Source organism: Dama dama, chromosome 9 (assembly GCF_033118175.1).
Source record: "Dama dama isolate Ldn47 chromosome 9, ASM3311817v1, whole genome shotgun sequence".
Lineage (NCBI taxonomy): Eukaryota > Metazoa > Chordata > Mammalia > Artiodactyla > Cervidae > Dama > Dama dama.
Window position 1 is genome coordinate 51,877,851 of NC_083689.1, and position 16,058 is coordinate 51,893,908.

At 37.4% G+C, this 16,058-nt stretch overlaps 1 protein-coding gene across 4 annotated transcripts in view; it reads left to right on the plus strand.

Moving 5' to 3' along the window:
* Window positions 1-1,171: 1,171 nt before the first annotated feature.
* PKD2L2 (polycystin 2 like 2, transient receptor potential cation channel) overlaps window positions 1,172-16,058 on the plus strand; it is a 40,751-nt gene continuing 25,864 nt past the window's right edge. For all 4 annotated transcript variants that reach the window (XM_061151375.1, XM_061151376.1, XM_061151374.1 and 1 more), the window contains exons 1-6: window positions 1,172-1,202; window positions 1,895-1,996; window positions 3,687-3,820; window positions 4,370-4,626; window positions 7,483-7,704; window positions 10,415-10,643. In XM_061151375.1, coding sequence (XP_061007358.1) covers window positions 1,172-1,202; window positions 1,895-1,996; window positions 3,687-3,820; window positions 4,370-4,626; window positions 7,483-7,704; window positions 10,415-10,643 — 975 coding nt within the window. The remainder of the gene's footprint in view (window positions 1,203-1,894; window positions 1,997-3,686; window positions 3,821-4,369; window positions 4,627-7,482; window positions 7,705-10,414; window positions 10,644-16,058) is intronic.

Consider the following 16,058-nt stretch of genomic DNA (forward strand, 5'->3'; position numbering starts at 1 on the left):
CTGCAGGCCTGCTGCTACGTCGCTTCAGTCGTGTCCGACTCTGTGCGACCCCATAGACGGCAGCCCACCAGGCCTCCCGGTCCCTGGGATTCTCCAAGCAAGAACACTGGAGTGGGTTGCCATTTCCTTCTCCTAGACCTCTCCTATTCCTTTTATCATTGATAGTCTTTGACCCCTGCTGTTGTATGGCCTAGTTTTCCTTTTTACCTGACATGAAACAGCATTTATCAACATTATTCTATATCTCTTTCAGAGGAATAAGAAAAAGCGGCTTTACTTTTTACTTTCAAAACAGCATGACCAGTTTCTCAGCTGGCTAACCTGGGGCTTTTTAGTTTATTCCTTTTTATTTTCGTTTTTACCAACAGGAGAATCCCCTCCCGTCACACATTCTGGCGGGCTTGTGGATGCCTTAATTTACAGTCAAACATGGTTTTTCCTATCTATAGCTAGTTTACAAATCTCATCTTTGCAAAGCTTCTATGTCAGATATGAGTCTGGGCTCCCAAGAACTACTGTTTTGGCCTACCCTTTTACATCATCACTGCTAAACAGATTTTCTTCCCCCAATATATATATATTTCAATGTTCTCTTCAGCCATATTGGGTGGAAAGCGGGGTGGAAGCTATTTCTAGCAACAGCTCTCAATTAGTAATAACCGGTTTCTGAAAGTTGCAGCGGCGGAGTGGGGTCTCCGTTACAATTTCCGGCGTCGGCGTTGAGCAAACTTTGCCCCAACACGACTTTGGTAAGTAATTTATTCTCCTCAGTTTCTTCAAGTCTAATACGAGGACAAAACACCTACCTTTCAGGAAGGGGCAGTATGAAGACTAAACAAGCCAACAGATTAATTAAAGAGTCAAGAAAAAGTAGCCCATTATAATTAGTACGATTTTCATGATTATGCTCAGGCCTAACGCCAAGTTTGCCGTAGAAATCGACAACACCCAGGAGCCAGCTGCTGCCATGCGTAGGCCGGCCTCATGCCTCACGCCAAACCATTCCACGCAGCCCTCAGTGCGCACGCGCATTCGTATCTTCAAGCCCCGCATGCGCGCGTTGTTAGAGGACTCGCTCAGGCGCACAAGCCAGGGGCGCACGTGCACAAGAGGACCGCGCAGGCTCTGAAGGCATAGAAAGGCGAAACGGGCGTCGTAGTCCAAGTCGGCAATGGCTGAGGCTTCGCGGTGGCACCTGGGCGGTGAGGGGCGCTCCTAGGGAGTGGGTGGGGTAGGGCGGAACTGGCAATTCAAAATACCCTGCAAGAAAGTTTGTAACCCCGCATGATTTCTGATGAGAGATATAATCTCCAGATCGGTTACCCTTCACAGCCTCTTCTTGAGAATCGCAGAGGCTCATTGTGTGTGACAGGAAAAGTGAATCCTCGAGGAGACATCTCGCCTCTTGCCCTTGCCCGAAGCTGGATCTGGGTGCAGCCACTTGCTATACACTGGCCTTCGCTGGGCCAGCCTTATAAGGCCTTTGTTGATCGAAGGAGTAGCGACCCTAGCAGAATCCCAGGCAGAGTCCTTTTTCCTCCTCCGGCAGGAGCCAGCCATCCCAAGCAGTGTTGACGGATGGTGAAAAACGATTAGGGACAGATGAGGAGGTTTTCTTTGGTTTGTATTTTGCATTTTCAGTTTAAAACAAGACTGGTAAGGAAACATCCGGTTATAAAATTCATCATGAACAGTCATAAAATGATTGCCCACTATCACCATGGGAAAATGTTACTAATTATTCCTTCTTCATAAAAGTGAGAGTAAAAACATAACCAGAAGCTGTTGGAGCTTTCCTTCACAGTGTAAACAGCTAAAATTGCCTCTGTTTTTCCACCCCTGTGATTTACATACATTATAAATTAAAGAAAAAATTTTGTTTTATGTCTCACAGGAATTCCGAAACATAAACTGCGTTACAGAGAGGACGTAGAAATTAGAACCACACTTCAGGAGTTGTTACTCTACTCTATTTTTTTAATAAACTTGTGTATATGTAAGTACACAGATGTAGATGAAAACAGTTTGAACTAAAGTCATCTGTAGATGAAAAATAAAACATGGGTTTTATTTTTTAAAAATTAGGCTTTTAGACTACTGAAACCTCTCAAAAAATAGTGACACATTTCAAACACTTTAAATTCATTTAGATCGACACCATGTCCATTTCTTAAGGGGCACAACTTTAAGTCACGGATTTAATAAAAAGCTTTCATAGTCAACTTTGGTTGAATCAATTATTCCTGTTGGCAGGTCTATCTTGAATATATTCCCTTGAGTTGCCAATTCTTGATTTCTTTTAGAGCTATACAGATACATCAGCTTCACCCTAGTCAGACTACAAATGGGTCAGACAACAAATAAGGCCTAAGGAGTTAGTCTTGATGTCTACTTTGATCTTTTCCCTAGCATGTTAACACAGTTAATAGTAAAATATGCTAGTTCTGAGTTACAGGAGATACAAATCAGTGCAAATCTTTAGGGAGGACCAGGAAAACATCTCAACCTACATTCCTCCTCTCTGTGAGTTAATAGCATGATCAGTATTAAAGAGCATTTTGTCTTTATAGCACCCAGTATACAGTAGATGTAAACTCACTGGCTGGACATATGTCAGTATGGCAGTTATTGGGCTGGCAAAAAAGTTTATTCAGGTTTTTCTGTAAGATGGTATGGAAAAACCCATACAAACTTTTTGGCCAGCCCAATATTTATCAGTTAACTAATTAATTGGTATTTGGGAGTGAGCTTGAGTCAGCTATTGATTAAAAAACAGCTTTAACCATCTCATAAGTTATAGTTTTTAAATGCTTATTACAGAACATTTGGGGAGTGGAAAATATTTAAAATCACTCAATCACATTATTCAAGGATTTTTTAAAAAACACCTTTTTATAACTAGGAAGAATGGGAAATCTCCGACAGAGGATTTTTTAAATATTTTGGTGTATATAATGACATAATATGCAACATTAAAAAATGGCACAGGTTCATGTTTGCCATGGAATAATGTTGAAGATGGATTATTACTAAAAATAAATATCTTCTAGCAAAAAAGACATATTTAGTCTATACCCTGAACTAATAGTCCATGGGATGGCAAAGAGTCAGACACAACTGAGCAACTAACACTTTCACTGATCTAAAACCTACACACCTACCCCTAGAAAGAATGAGAAAGAATACTAGGTAATATTTTTTTCAATCTTATCATATGCCAAAACATAGTTTTAAGTGTTCCACGTGAACTATCTCACTTCTCAAAACATTAGAAGATATCCCTATGGTGGGATAAAAAAAAATCTGTTTGATTTTAAAGTTCATATCCTTAACTACTTAACTAAATTGTGCTGCATACTCCCAGTGTTGGAAAAAAGCCAATTTGCATGATAGTATGTAAAATGTAGTCTCAGTTTTGTAAAAATAAAGTTGTCTTCTCTATATTGTGTTTGCATTTAGAAAAATCTGAAGAATATATGCCAAACCTAACTCTTACATAGTGGGTTAAAGAAAAGTTCTTCCTGTTTTGTATTTTTATATTTTGGTTTTTTTATTATTGCTTTTATAGTTAGCAAAATAAAACTGAATTTTCAAAACAAAATTAGGAACAAATTACATTTTTAATCCTGATAAAAACTTGAGTTTTTTTTAACGTAAGTTTTAAAATAAAAAATTCTTTTCCTTAGTGACTTTTGGGATGGTAAACCCACATATGTATTACTTAAACAAAGTTATGTCATCTCTATTTTTGGACACATCTGTGGCTGGTGAAGAAAGAACCAACTTTAAGTCTATTCGCAGCATAACTGACTTTTGGAAGGTAAGGTGTGATTGGATGAAATAGTTTTAGGTATTGCATAAAAAAGCCTTTGGCACACATCATAGGGACTTTGATACTTATTTATTGAAGGAATGAATAAAAATAAATGTCATTTCTTCAAACTATTATAATCAACCAATGTTTATTGAGAACCCGTGTTCTCAGTGTGATATAGTTCTTATAACTTTAAAATCGTATATGGTGAAAATTACTGTTAAAAATGCCTTGAATTGCCAATAAATTCTTTGCCCATGTTGTGGTGAAGGGTTTTCAGTATACCCCTTAGAGAAGAAAGGTTATAGAAATGAGTTAATACTTGTTAAGTGCTTAGAACAGTACATATAAAGTACTCAGTAAATGTTAACCATCTTCATTATAATCAACATCACCTACCATTACCATTATTAATGGTGGCTTGGCTAATAATTTTCATACTTGTCCTCAAAATCACTGATTTTTATATTCTTATGGATAACATTATGAATGTAGATTCTGTTCACAGTTGACATGAAAATATTTTTCCCATAATATGTATTTTTCTATATGAAGTTTATGGAAGGACCCTTTTTGGATGGTCTGTACTGGGACTCATGGTACAATAATGAGAAGCTATATGATTTAAAGAACAGCAGTCGCATCTACTATGAGAACATACTTCTAGGACTCCCCAGAGTCCGTCAACTAAAAGTCCGCAATGGCACATGCAAGGTCTATTCATTCTTTCGGTCTTTGATGGATGAATGTTATGACAAATACACTTCTAAAAATGAAGATATGGCTGATTTTGGCCTTAAACAGGATACTGAGTAAGTAGTGTAAAATTACACATAACTTTTGTAGCACTTAGCATTGTATCTTCAAACAACTGTGAAAATATATTTATTTTCCAAATGATACCAACAGGGAGCTGGCAGGTAAGGAGACTCTTTCAATAATAGTATCAAAGGAAGACTCAGAGATGCAGTGCTGAGAAAAGGAAGAGTAAACCAGTTAATTTTTTGTTTACCATAGGACACAGAGTGTTCCCCCCCCCCCCCAGCTGTAGTAGATGAAGTGTTAAGTCATATTGAACACAAGGCAAAGTGCCCATTTTTGCTTTTATAATACTCAATCAATTTCTCTGGCTCTGGCAAGATGCTCTTAGACACATCCCAAATGCTTTTTGGGATCCCTAGGGAATGTCTCTGAAGTACTCTGCTGCTTTCTCACTCTGGCTTACTTCAGTGATATCTTGTATTGTTGCCAGTAGGGCTTCCCTACTGTATTGTTGCCAGTAGGGCTCAGCTGGTAAAGAATCCACCTGCAATGCAGCAGACCCTGGTTCAATTCCTGGGTTGGGCAGATCTATTGGAGAAGGGATAGGCTACCCACTCCAGTTTTCTTGGGCTTCCCTAGTGGCTCAGCTGGTAAAGAATCCACCTGCAATGCAGGAGACCTGGTTTGATCCCTGGGTTGGGCAGATCCCCTGGAGGGGGGCATGGCAACCCACTCCAGTACTTTTCCCCTGGATAGAGGAGCCCGACAGGCTACAGTCCATGACATCGCAAAGAATCGGACAGAACTGAGCAACTCAGCACAGCACAACATCTTGAAAAGGGGCAGTTAGGTTTACAGACACTGCATCAGATGATGCCTGCCAAAGATATTTTGGCCATTGTTCTCCAAAGTGGCTGTGGTTAATACTAGTATAGACTCACGTCTACACTTTACATTGAAAATGTAAAAGCCCAGTGCCACTAACACTACCTACCCTTAACATGGAAGGTACTGGTATCATTGCATATAAGGTCATATGAAATCATAGAGGCAAAGTATCTTTTTTAGAATTTGATATTTATCAAAGTGATGCAACCATTTACAAAGGTCCCCACTTTCCTGCTCATAATTTCCATTCCACAAGCAACCACTTTCAGTTGTTTCTTGTATATACTTCACATTTCTAAATAGTATGCATATACTGCTATTACTTGGTTTTATAGTTTTGTATATCTATTATCTCTGTCACAGAAAGTGTGTGTCATATATCCTTCTTATACCACTCCCTCCTCCAACAAACTTCCTATTCATCTTAGCCTGTGGTTATACTGTAATTTTGTTAATCATTAGTCAATGTTTATTTTATATTTATATAAATATAAGTACAGTAACTACATTTCCCTTCTTGAGCAGTTTCCACAGTATCCCTAGGACTGATCATTGCTTCGTGGGTTTGTTAACTTATTTTCTCTTTGTATGAGTTTTGGGCGTTCTTGAGGGCCACAACGTACTTGTATAGTTCTCTTGTTTTGTATGTAAGTTCTTAAGTATAGTGACACATTCTCTTAAATATTATACTGCTATAATAGTATAATAGTACCACACACTATTTCCTTTTCAATAAAAAATTATGAGATAAGTCAATTATTTAATTACACATTTTAATTTGATCTCAAGACTAATCTGTTAGGTATTCTAACATTCCAAATGATAACAACTACAAATAATTTACATTCCAAAATTAACATGGATTTAGACTTTCAATATGTGTCATTTCCTAACAACCAAAATACGAATCAAGTTGTGTTTGTCTTTCTAAAATGTAACATTCATTAATTAAAACCAGTATTAAAAATTGGAAGTAGGAGAGGGTTAGCATAACAAACGTTTTTGTTTCATTTTAACAATCATGTGGAAAACGTGCAAAGATACAACTATGGAATTTTCATTAAATGAGTATTTTTTCTTAGTGTTATCATTTTTATCTTCTCTGGTGAAAGCAAACATGGTATTAGTGATAGGAAAACAAGTTTAAGCAGAGCATCTTTGGATATTGTTCAGATCTGTTTGGGGAGACTAAATAGGAACTGAAATGAAGAATCAAAGCTTAATTTTTTGATATCCATAACTAAGTTCGCTGGGCTTCCTGAACTACTCAGCGGGTAAAGCATCTGCCTGCAATGCAGGAGACTCAGGAGACACGGGTTCAATCCCTGAGACAGGAAAATGCCCTGGAGGAGGAAATGGCAAACCCAGTCCAGTATTCCTGCCCAGAGAATTCCATGGACAGAGGAGCCTGACAGCTATAGTCCAAAGGGTCACAGAGTCGGACACAACTGAACACACACAGGCACACACACACAACTAAGCTAAAAGTAGAAAGAATGGAAACAAAATTTACTTATATAGATTTTACTTTGTGTACTTTCATTAAAATAAGATACCTATATAACAACATAGACATTGTAACAAAGTTTTTATTTATTGGACATTTATAAATGGCATGTGATTGTTAGAAGCCACACTATAAAGCATCTTTTTCCCCACACTGAGACAGATATTTCTGAATTAAAACCCTGGATGTTCTTGTCCTCCTCAAAGACTGAAGATAAGACAACAGGAACATGTTAATGAAAAAAATTCATCATTGTTTTCTAGATTTCAAGTTCCCTGAGGCAACGGATTAAATTTTTTTTTCTCATAGCACTTGTCCACAATAAGCATTAAAAAATGAAAACATATGCAACCTTAATCCTTTTAGCTTAATCCTTAACCACCTTACTTCAAAATTACTGTAATGCTTATGAACTTAGTACTACTTTTTTTTAACTACTTTGAACCAAAAGTTAACTCTTATTCTCGGTCAAGCTTTCTCATCTCTCCATTATTCTTTTTTTGTCTAACAGATGGAAGTACTCTTCTCCTGGTATGAACTCCCCTTGGCACTGGGGATTTGTTGGTGTTTACCAAAATGGGGGGTATATTTTCACTTTATCAAAATCAAAATCTGAAACCCTAAACAAGTTCATTAACCTCCGAATGAACAGCTGGATCACAAGAGGCACTAGAGTTATTTTTATTGATTTTTCAGTATACAATGCTAATGTAAATCTATTTTGCATTATCAGGTGAGTGACTCAAGACCTCTTATTAGTATATTGAATTTAAAAGGCATCCAGAGCCCTCTTTAGAGTTTCCAGTTTGTGCATGTTTGTACTGAGATTAAAATCATAAGCTCCAATATAAATATAATGTAGTTTCTCCAATAATGATGAAGAAAAAGCAACATCATATTCATTGTTTCACTGTTTCAGGACATATTGCAGAACATGAAGAATTACATACAGTAGGTTAGTTTTATATTACTTAAAAATATATAGCCTTATTTCTTGTCATTTTGCAGCTGGACAAATATAACATTTAGCCCTAACGATTTCTTCCTTTAAATCAGATCGTTCAAATCTGTTGATTTCCTTTCACAATGAGCTTCTTTATTAAGTTATTAATTTTTGCTCAAGAATGAACAATTTAAGATTCAAACAATATATAACAATAGCCAACATCCTAGACATGATTATAGCGGATGATGATTTGCAAATGGCCCCAATTCTTCACATCTTTGCCATGTAAACTTGTAGTACCCTGTCACCCAGGGCAGGGTGCAATACCCCAGAACTAGATACTAGGCTCAACCATTTGACTTTCTTTGGTCAATGGAATGTCAGTATATATGATAAAAGCAAGAGCTTCCCAGTAGGCACAAGTGGTAAAGAACCCGCCTGCCAATGCAGGAGACATAAGAGACATGGGTTTGATCCCTGGGTCGGGAAAATCTGCTAGAGGAAGGCATAGCAACCCACTCCAGTATCCTTGCCTGGAGAATCCCATGGACAGAGGAACCTGGCAGGCTACAGTCCATACGGTCACAAACAGTTTGACAAAACTGAAGCGATTTAGCATGCACACATGCATGATACATGCAGAAATTTGAAAGCGGTTTGTACATTAAAACTTGCTGTCTTGTACTTCTACTATTACATGAGGATAACATGCCAGGGCTAACCCATTGGACCCAAGAAAAGGATGAGAGACATCCCCTCTCATGAGGAGGAGGAGGAAACAGCCGAAGAGAAAAAAATTATTTCTGTAGGTCTGATTATCTTAGATAATCTGCCTGACCTGGACCATACTATTTGACTTAGGCCTGAGGACTGGCAAAGCAAATAGCATTACTGTGATTGAATCTGCTTGGAGATTGAATTGGCTTCTAAGCCATCTGGGAATGGGTGAATGCCTGATACAATTAAGGTTCTATTGGGAAGGAGGAATAGGATAGTGAATACTGGACAGGTAAACACTAGTGTCCACTGAGTCTTAGTAAGCCACTTTTTTCTCTTGAGTTTTATATTTTTCTTCCGAATGGAATATGGAATCAGCCTTTACTCTGAATGGGGAACTTGGCCCTTGTGCAACAGTGATGGTGAAAGATAGTCACAGCCTTTAAAATGCATAGAAATGAAAGCAAAAAAGAAAAAAAGAAATGAAAGCAAATGAATTACTGTCAGCAGCATGTTATAGTAGTTTCTTTCAGGGAATCAGCTTCTTACCAACAGTATTCACCTTTCCCGATAGTCCTGGTAGGGATAAAGTAAAGAATACAAATCACTCCAATGTCCTAAATAAGAATAGAAACAATGGGGTAATTGGCTTACAGTCATACGAAGAACTCCTTGCAATACTACATTAAGTCCATATTTTCTGTCTCTAGGTTTCATGCTTATTTTATTTATCTTTTAAAATGTTTTTTAGAAATTTCAGCAGATTTTGAAACTTTTACCTGGTGGTATAATCAATAGTTGTATGGGAGCATATTGCTTACGCTATGACCTTATCCACTTATTTTCCTTTTGTACACATATCTGGCAAACTAAATGCTCATCATTTTTTGCTTTTTGTTTACTAGTCTACACTTCAGGTCAAAATACTGAGTTTCATTCATTTCACTCACTTGCTCAAATTTGTGCACCAACTATATGCAAGGTGAAAAAAAATACTGTTTTCTATTTGTTAACTGGTGGTTTTGTTCTGGATTTTGGTAAGGTATTTTTGGGGTTGAGGCGGGCAGCACCTTTTTCCAGTACCAATAAGATTTGCTAACACCTTCAGATAGGAATAATTACATTATGAATTTGTGATAGAGATCCTGGTTCCTTAAATTACTGCCAATTCTTAATTACCTGCAGTTATGGAAAAAACTAGGAATACAGGGAATTACCTAAAAATCTTTTTATATTTGGTACTGCAGTAATTTTTATACTTCTACTTGCATATAGATCTTTGTATCCAAAATCTAGTGCCTAAAGTTAAACAGAAAACATTGGCTTTAGTATAGTATGTTATCTTGAGATTTAGAAGCAAGAAGTATCTCTGATAAGCTAAAGGGGGAGAGTGTATTTCCCTCCTCTGAAATATTTGGGGAGTCCTGAATAATAACAGTAACTAACAGTACAGCATGTTCTTGAACATCACCCCTTATTCTCTGGGGATAAATTAGCAGTCCAGTTACGAATGAGCAATCAAAACAGAGTAAAATGAATGTAAAGTCACATCTTTCCTTCTTTCTCATTTACACTGGTCTTTGACCACTGTGAATTTTCAGAGCACCAAAAAAAGTGGAGGATTAAAAAGAATTTTTTGAGCCTGTTACCCTGAGAAAACATATTTTGTACAAAATAACTATTAAAGTATACAACATCACTGACTGGAAATTTCAATTGAGTTAGGTACTGAAATATAAATTCTTGAAATGCAGTTACTTTCACAAACCTCATTTTACAGATTGGTGGCAGAATTCCCTGCAACTGGAGGAATACTTACTTCATGGCAGTTTTACTCTGTGAAGCTCCTCAGATACGTTAGCTTCTATGATTATTTTATTGCTTCCTGTGAAATCATATTTTGTATTTTTATTATTGTCTTCACAATACAAGAAATCAAAAAACTGAAAGAATTTAAATTTGCCTATTTCAAAAGTATTTGGAACTGGCTAGAATTATTACTTTTGGTGGTAAGTATATTTTCACAGATATGGCTGATAGAAATCACATCTGAACCCACAAATGAGGGAGCTGTAAAAAAAAAAGTAGAATTTTCTATTCATCTGTGATTTATTCTAAAAGCCATAAGTATCAGCCATAAGATGAACTGTCAAAGTAGGTATTAATGGTATGCCTCCAAAAGGAAGAAGTCTTTTTTTCTCTGATTTGGTCCTTGTGAGGACTAGCATAAACCTAGAGGAACAGGTGATTCCATAGGTATTATGATTTAATTGGCACAGTTAAGTCTCCCTATTCCCACCCAAAAATATGTATTTCTTACAGGAATGTGTTGAAAATAAAGATTATTTGGGGGCAAGGTCCTTTATTTTTTTTTTATTAGTTGGAGGTCCTTTAAAATGTATTCTACATTGCCTAAATCTGCTATCCTGAATTTTTAAATAGGTAAAAGACAAGCCTAGGCAGAATACTGAAGGTGGGGATAAGGTTTGAGAAGCCAGAGCGGGTAGCTTGTAGGCACAGAGGTGCCACCAGGATTGGGGGAATAGTCCTTGAAAGAAGCTGCCAGTTCTTAAAACTAGAAAATACTAAAATAAACATAGAGGGCAGAGCAAGACAAACTGTAAGATTTTGGTCTTAGAAACAATGAGCAAATATTCAGGCTTATACAATCTGATCTTTCACTCTTATTTGTCCTTCGTTATAGCCAATTGAGTGTGTTTGTCTGTATATTTGTGTGTATATATATTTATATTATATATAATTACATATTTTAGCCTGACAGTGACAAGACAGGTCCAGGTCACCTGTTCCCAATGGCAGAACTTCACAGACTTGCCAGGCCTTCTACCTGGTGTGTGTGTATAAAATTTGTTTCCCAAAACCAAATTGAAAGTTTTTCTGATATCCCCAATAACGCTTAACATAGGGCATAAGCATTAAATGTTTAACTGAGTATTTTAGGGAAGAGAAGTCAAAGGAAATTTTTCATAATAGTTTTAATAGTCATATAGCTTTATAATAATAATAGATAAAAGATAATCTGGATCAAAAATCCTCTCCTAAAAGAATTGTTAGACACAGCCACCAGCCCAGAGCTGGACCACATGAGTGCAATTGCACACCCCCTGCTCCAGAATCCTCCAGAGTCAGGTGGAGTGTGCTGCATGGGGTATTTGTAAACTCTGGGATAAAGCCAGGCAGAAAGAATTAGATCGCGATGTCCCAGCATGGCCCTTCACTATTCAGCCCCAACACACACACCTGTTTACCTGGACTGCACCTGGAAAGAGCTGCAACCAAATCCGCCTTCCTCCAGTCCCACCTGGTGGTTTCCAACCTGCCCAGACCTGCCATAAACCACTGAATCCGAAATGATGACAGCATTCTTCCATGTTCCATTATTTCAGAACTAGTTTGGAGAAATCAAGCCCTGAGCCTTTGGAGTGGGAGCACTGAATCCAAGATCATAGACTACCAGAGAACTAACCCTAAGGAGTATCAAATAGTGAGAACTCACACAATGGAAATCACTTGAATACAAGACCCGGCATCATCCAACCACCAGTAGCAACCAGCGCAGGACACCTCATCAAAACAACAGACAAAAATACAAACCTAATCAGCAGCAGACAAGATTACCACCTCACTCAGCCTTGCCCATCAGAGGAAAAACAAAAGTCAGCACAAATCTCACTCTATATGAAGTTACATAAACCACTGGACCAAACTTGGGAGGGCAGAAACCAAAAGGAAGAAAGAATTCAACCTGGAAGCCTGGGAAAAGGAGCCCTCAAACACAGTAAGTTAAAAATAATAATAATGATGATGAAAAGGCAGAGAAATACTACACAAAAGAAGGAACAAACTAGAAACACAGAAGTACAAATAAATGAAGGGGAAATAGGCAAACTACCTGAAAAAGAATTCAGAATAATAATGCTAGTAAAGATGATCAAAAACCTTGAAAACAAAATGAAGAAAATGCAAGAATCAATAAAGACCTAGGAGAATTAAAGAATAAACATACAGAGACAACACAATTACTGAAATTAAAAATACTCTAGAAGGAATCAATAGCAGAGTATCTGAAGCAGAATAATGAATCAGTGAGCTGAAGATAAAATGGTGGAAATAACTTCTGAAGAACAAAATAAAGTTTAAAGAATGAATAGAACTGAGGATAGTCTCAGAGACCTCTGGGACAATACCAAACGCACCAACATTCAAATTATAGGGGTCCCAGAAGAAGAAGAGAAAAAGAAAGGGTATGAGAAAATTTCTGAAGAGATTATAGTTGAAAATTTCCCCAACATGGAAAAGGAAATAAGCAAGTCCAAGAGGCACAAAGAGTCCCATACAGGATAAACCCAAGGAGAAACAGGCCAAGACACACACCAATCAAACTAACAAAGACTAAACACACAAAGACTATTAAAAGCAGCAAGGGAAAAGCAACAAGTAACATACAAGGGAAACCCCATACGCTTAACAGAAACCCCATATGCTTCCAGCAGAAACTCTGCAGGCCTGAAGGGAATGGCAGGATATATTTAGAGTACTGAAAGGGAAAAATCTACAACCAAGATTACTATACCTGGCAAGGATCTCATTCAAAATTGATGGAGAAATAAAAAGCTTTTCAGACAAGCAAAAGTTAAGAGAATTCAGTACCACCAAACCCGCTTTACAACAAATATTAAAGGGACTTACATAGTCAAGAAAGACAAGAGAAGAAAAAAGATCTACAAAATCAACCCCAAACAATTAAGAAAATGGCAGTAGGAACGTATATATCAATAATTGCTTTAAATGTAAATGGATTAAATGCTCTAACCAAAAGACAGAGACTGGCTGAATGGATACAAAAACAATATCCATATATATGCTGTCTACAAGAAACCCACTTCAGATCTAAAGACACATATAGACTGAAAGTGAGAGGATGGAAAAATATATTCCATGCAAATGGGAAGCAAAGAAAGCTGGAGTAGCAATCCTCATATCAGACAAAACAGACCTTAAAGAAGATTACAAGAGATAAGGAAGGACACTACATAATGATCAAGGGATCAATCCAAGAGGAAGACATAACAACTGTAAATATCTATGCACCCAACATAGGAGCACCTCAATACATAAGGCAATCACTAACAGACATAAAAGGAGAAACTGACAGTAACACAATAATAGTAGGAGACTGTGAACACCCCACTCACACCAATGGACAGATGATCAAAAGAGAAAATTAATAAGGAAACACAAGTCTTAAATGATACATCAGAGGAGATGGATCTTATTGATATCTTCAGGATATTCCATCGAAATGCAGAAGAATACACCTTCTTCTCAAGTGCACATGGAACACTCTCAGGATAGACCACATCTTGGGTCACAAATCAAACCTCAGTAAATTTATGAAAATCAAAATCATATCAAGCATCTTCTCTGACCACAATGCTATGAGATATCAATTACAAGAAAAAAAGTGTAAGAAACACAAACCCATGGAGATTAAAACATGTTTCTAAATAACCAACAGGTTACTGAAGAAATCAAAAGGGAAATTAAAAAAAATTCTAGAAACAAATGACAATGAAAACATGACAACTCAAAACCTATTCAGTTCAGTTCAGTTCAGTCGCTCAGTCGTGTCCAACTCTGCGACCCCATGAATCACAGCACGCCAGGCCTCCCTGTCCATCACAATCGATCACAAACTCCCGGAGTTTACTCAAATTCATGTCCATCGAGTCGGTGATGCCATCCAGCCATCTCATCCTCTGTCGTCCCCTTCTCCTCCTGCCCCCAATCCCTCTCAGCATCAGGGTCTTTTCCAGTGAGTCAACTCTTCACATGAGGTGGCCAAAGTTGGAGTTCCAGCTTCAGCATCAGTCCTTCCAATGAACACCCAGGACTGATCTCCTTTAGGATGGACTGGTTGGATCTCCTTGCAGTCCAAGGGACTCTCAAGAGTCTTCTTGAACACCACAGTTCAAAAGCATCAATTTTTCGGCACTCAGCTTTCTTCGCAGTCCAACTCTCACATCCATACATGACCACTGGAAAAACCATAGCCTTGACTAGACGGACCTTTGTTGGCAAAGTAATGTCTCTGCTTTTTAATATGCCATCTAGGTTGGTCATAACTTTCCTTGGACGTAGCAAAAGCAGTTCTAAGAGGGAAGTTTATAGCAATTCAATCCTACCTCAAAAAAACAAGAAAAACATTGAAAAGACAACCTAACTCTACACTTAAAACAACTGGAAAAACAAGAACCAAAAAAAAATCAGTAAAAGGAAATAAATCATAAAGATCTGAGCAGAAGTAAATGAAAAAGAAGCAAAAGAAACAATGGTAAAGATTAATAAAACTAAAAGCTGGTTCTTTGAGAAGATAAACAAAATTCAGAAACCTTTAGCCAGACTCATCAAGAACAAAAGAGAATCAAATCAACAAACTTAGAAATGAAAAAGGAGAAATTACAACAAGCAATGAAGAAATACAAAAGATTATAAGAGACTATTATGAACAACTATATGGCAATAAAATGGATAATCTAGAAGAAATGAGCAGATTCTTAGAAAAGTTCAATCTTCGAAGAGTGGACCAGGAAGAAATAGAAGTTATGAACAACCCAATTACAAGCACTGAAATTGAAGCTGTGATCAAAAATTTCCCAGAAAACAAAAGCCTAGGACCAGAGGGCTTCACAGGAGAATTCTATCAAATATTTAGAAAAGAGCTAATGCCTATCCTTCTAAAACTCCTTCAAAAAATTGCAGGGGAAGGAACACTTCCAAACTCATTCTACGAGGCACCATCACCCTGATACCAAAACCAGACAAAGACAACACAAAAAAAGAAAAACTACAATTACACACCAGTCAGAATGGCTGCTATCCAAAAGTCTACAAGCAATAAATGCTGGAGAGGGTGTGGAGAAAAGGGAACCCTCTTACACTGTTAGTGGGAATGCAAACTAGTACAGCCACTATGGAGAACAGTGTGGAGATTCCTTAAAAAACTGGAAATAGAACTGCCATATGACCCAGCAATCCCACTCCTGGGCATACACACCGAGGAAACCAGATCTGAAAGAGACACGTGTACCCCAATGTTCATCGCAGCACTGTTTATAATAGCCAGGACATGGAAGCAACCTAGATGCCCATCAACAGACGAATGAATAAGGAAGCTGTGGTACATATACACAATGGAATATTACTCAGCCATTAAAAAGAATTTATTTGAATCAATTCTAATGAGATGGATGAAACTGGAGCCCATTATACAAAGTGAAGTAAGCCAGAAAGATAAAGACCAATACAGTATACTAATGCATATATATGGAATTTAGAAAGATGGTAATAATAACCCTATATGCAAGACAGAAAAAGAGACAAAGATGTACAGAACAGACTTT